Below are 2,443 nucleotides of genomic sequence, written 5' to 3' on the forward strand. Positions count from 1 at the left end.
TCTCCAAATATCCATGGATTCTTGTATATCCACAAACACACAGACAACTACAATATCGAATGACATGACGTTTAATCATGTTAGTCTACCGTATGAGTAAACCTACATTTAGTGTCTTTTCTTAAATCATCTACACTAAAGAGAGTTTTTTGGTTGAACTTATTTATTAAAAAAATAAAATAAAAACCCACATCACATCTCCATAACAAGAGTTTTTTTATGAACTTATTAGACCGATTCATTGATTTTGTTTTTATATATTAACTTTAAAAACCCTTTTGTAGCAATTCTCTTCAAAGTTTCTTATGGTACCCACCAACAATGCATAATTGCATATAGAAACTGAAATAGGCCACTCATTATTTCAATGAAACCTGTTTTATGAAACAGTATACGAGTGGTTGTTTTACATGAAAACTCAAACAGTCGATTTGTCTAAGGAAACGCGCCTCGTTGTCTTCATTTCAGTAATACTCTCTCTGCCTTAGAAAAAAAAAAAGCTACAATAACAAGTACAAAATGAACACTTTGAAGTTTTACTTGATTTTAAACCAATGGAAGCTCCCCACAATCACTGATAACCACTCTCTTTACAGGGCGATCACCTCTGTCTGTCTGCTGTGACTCAATCAGCTTCACTATGTCCATTCCCTCAAGAACTTGTCCAAACACCACATGCCTCTGATCCAACCATGGTGTCTAAAAAGTAAAAACAAACATGTTATTCTTAGTTTCTTACTTTCTTACATGTTTATGCAGAGAATATTGACTTATGATATATATACCTTGACTGTGCATATGAAGAATTGACTTCCATTAGTATTGGGTCCTGCATTTGCCATGCTAACAATTCCAGGTCCAGTATGAACCACTGTAATTGTAAAAAAAAGAACAAACTGTTAGGGTATTATGGTAAATTTGCTTAATACAAGATATGGTTGGTTGATTCTTACAGTTGAAGTTTTCATCCTTGAATGTTCTACCATATATGCTCTTTCCACCAGTGCCCTGCAATGTATAAAAAGAATTACTTTAATGAAACAAGGAAATGGAGAAAGTAAATGATAAAAGGATAAAAAATACTACATTATACATACATTTCCCTTGTCAAAGTCGCCTCCTTGAATCATGAAATCCTTGATGACACGATGGAATGCAGAACCCTTGTAGCCAAAACCTTTCTCTCCTGAAAGATGTGAAGGGATAAGTAGATATAAGTTGAATGCATGTGTGTGTGTGTGTTGAAACTTGAGGAGAATAATATTAGAAATTAGATGATTGTGATTTGTAATACTGAACCTGTACATAGAGCACGGAAATTTTCAGCAGTTTGGGGCACATCATCACCAAAGAGTCCAATCACAACTCTTCCTGCAAGTTTTCCCACTGGATTGCCAATGCTTATATCAAAAAATACTTTGTTTGTTACTTTTGCCTGTGTAGCCACCTCCTGAATGTAGAAGAAACATGATTGTAAGTTATCGTACAGATTGTATATATATACAAACACAAACAGAAGCAATCGCCTCTGTATGTTGCCCCAATTGAATTTGATATATGTTATTACTCGATATTCATGAATTTCAAATCTGCAAATCGCTAACTAGTAACTACAATTTCAATACCATTTGAGTGTACTGCAATTTACATTTACGAACTAACTATTTCTCTTCCTGATACATAATTAGGTTTAACTCATAGCATATACCATACAGTAACTGATTGCTTAATGTATAATAATTCTGCGGAAGATAGAGTTTCTTACATATATACAAATGTATAGAAGCGGAGATATACCTGAGCACTAGCCCTAACGGTGCCAGTCAGACCACCGGATTTCCTTAGAAACGGAGGGTTAGTTGAAGACGACAGCCGCAGCGAGTTGGATAGAAAGCTCGAAGATGCTAATAACGTAGATTTACCAAGCTTCGTAGAACTCAAAGAAGAGGTATGCACGGCTTTCACCGGCGAGATACTTCGGGAGGCTGAGAGCGAACCAACGTTTGACTGAGAGAACAAGTTCAATCGAATTAAAGCCACAAAACACATGGATAGAAGTGTGGAAAGTAGATTGTAAGGCTTACCAGAGATGTAAACGAGAGCGCCATTGCTTACTGGTGTTGTGGATAATCCTGGAAGGGGTATTCTGAGGAGGGTTTTTACAAACTGAGAAGACGGATGACGGAGATGACGAGTCAGTGGTTCATTGGTATATTCGCCTCTCGATTTACCGAAAAGGTGTTGGAATTTATGCTATTTTATTATCAGCACCTTAATGTTTGAGAAATAGCAAGTGAGTCCTTAAATATTGAAAATCTTTATATTTGCATCATTATATTTGCAGCATATGTACCTTCAAAACCTTTTAGCTTTTAACCAATTACTCATAATCACTCAAGAGTTTTTTTTAACTCATGTCTTATTAAAGTACTCAAATTATGAT

At 35.4% G+C, this 2,443-nt stretch overlaps 1 protein-coding gene across 1 annotated transcript; it reads right to left on the minus strand.

Moving 5' to 3' along the window:
• Positions 1-336: 336 nt before the first annotated feature.
• LOC111919368 (photosynthetic NDH subunit of lumenal location 5, chloroplastic) lies at positions 337-2,239 on the minus strand. Its single transcript, XM_023914958.3, has 7 exons — positions 2,085-2,239; positions 1,798-2,007; positions 1,300-1,450; positions 1,098-1,186; positions 954-1,008; positions 786-871; positions 337-699 (listed from the first exon to the last, which is right to left on the minus strand). Exons 1-7 carry the CDS (start codon positions 2,106-2,108, stop codon positions 547-549), a joined length of 768 nt encoding a protein of 255 aa, XP_023770726.1. The 5' UTR covers positions 2,109-2,239; the 3' UTR covers positions 337-546.
• Positions 2,240-2,443: the final 204 nt, after the last annotated feature.

The sequence above is a fragment of the Lactuca sativa genome, chromosome 3 (assembly GCF_002870075.4).
Source record: "Lactuca sativa cultivar Salinas chromosome 3, Lsat_Salinas_v11, whole genome shotgun sequence".
Classification (NCBI taxonomy): Eukaryota; Viridiplantae; Streptophyta; class Magnoliopsida; order Asterales; family Asteraceae; genus Lactuca; species Lactuca sativa.

What these genes read in the sequence shown, in the direction of transcription:
- LOC111919368 (XM_023914958.3), bottom strand. Translation starts at nt 2,108, where the DNA reads ATGGCGCTCTCGTTTACATCTCTG. An exon ending in CGCTCTCGTTTACATCTCTG is followed by an intron (nt 2,008 to 2,084) that starts GTAAGCCTTACA and finishes TTGTTCTCTCAG; the next exon opens with TCAAACGTTGGTTCGCTCTC. An exon ending in GCGACTTTGACAAGGGAAAT is followed by an intron (nt 1,009 to 1,097) that starts GTATGTATAATG and finishes TATACATTGCAG; the next exon opens with GGCACTGGTGGAAAGAGCAT.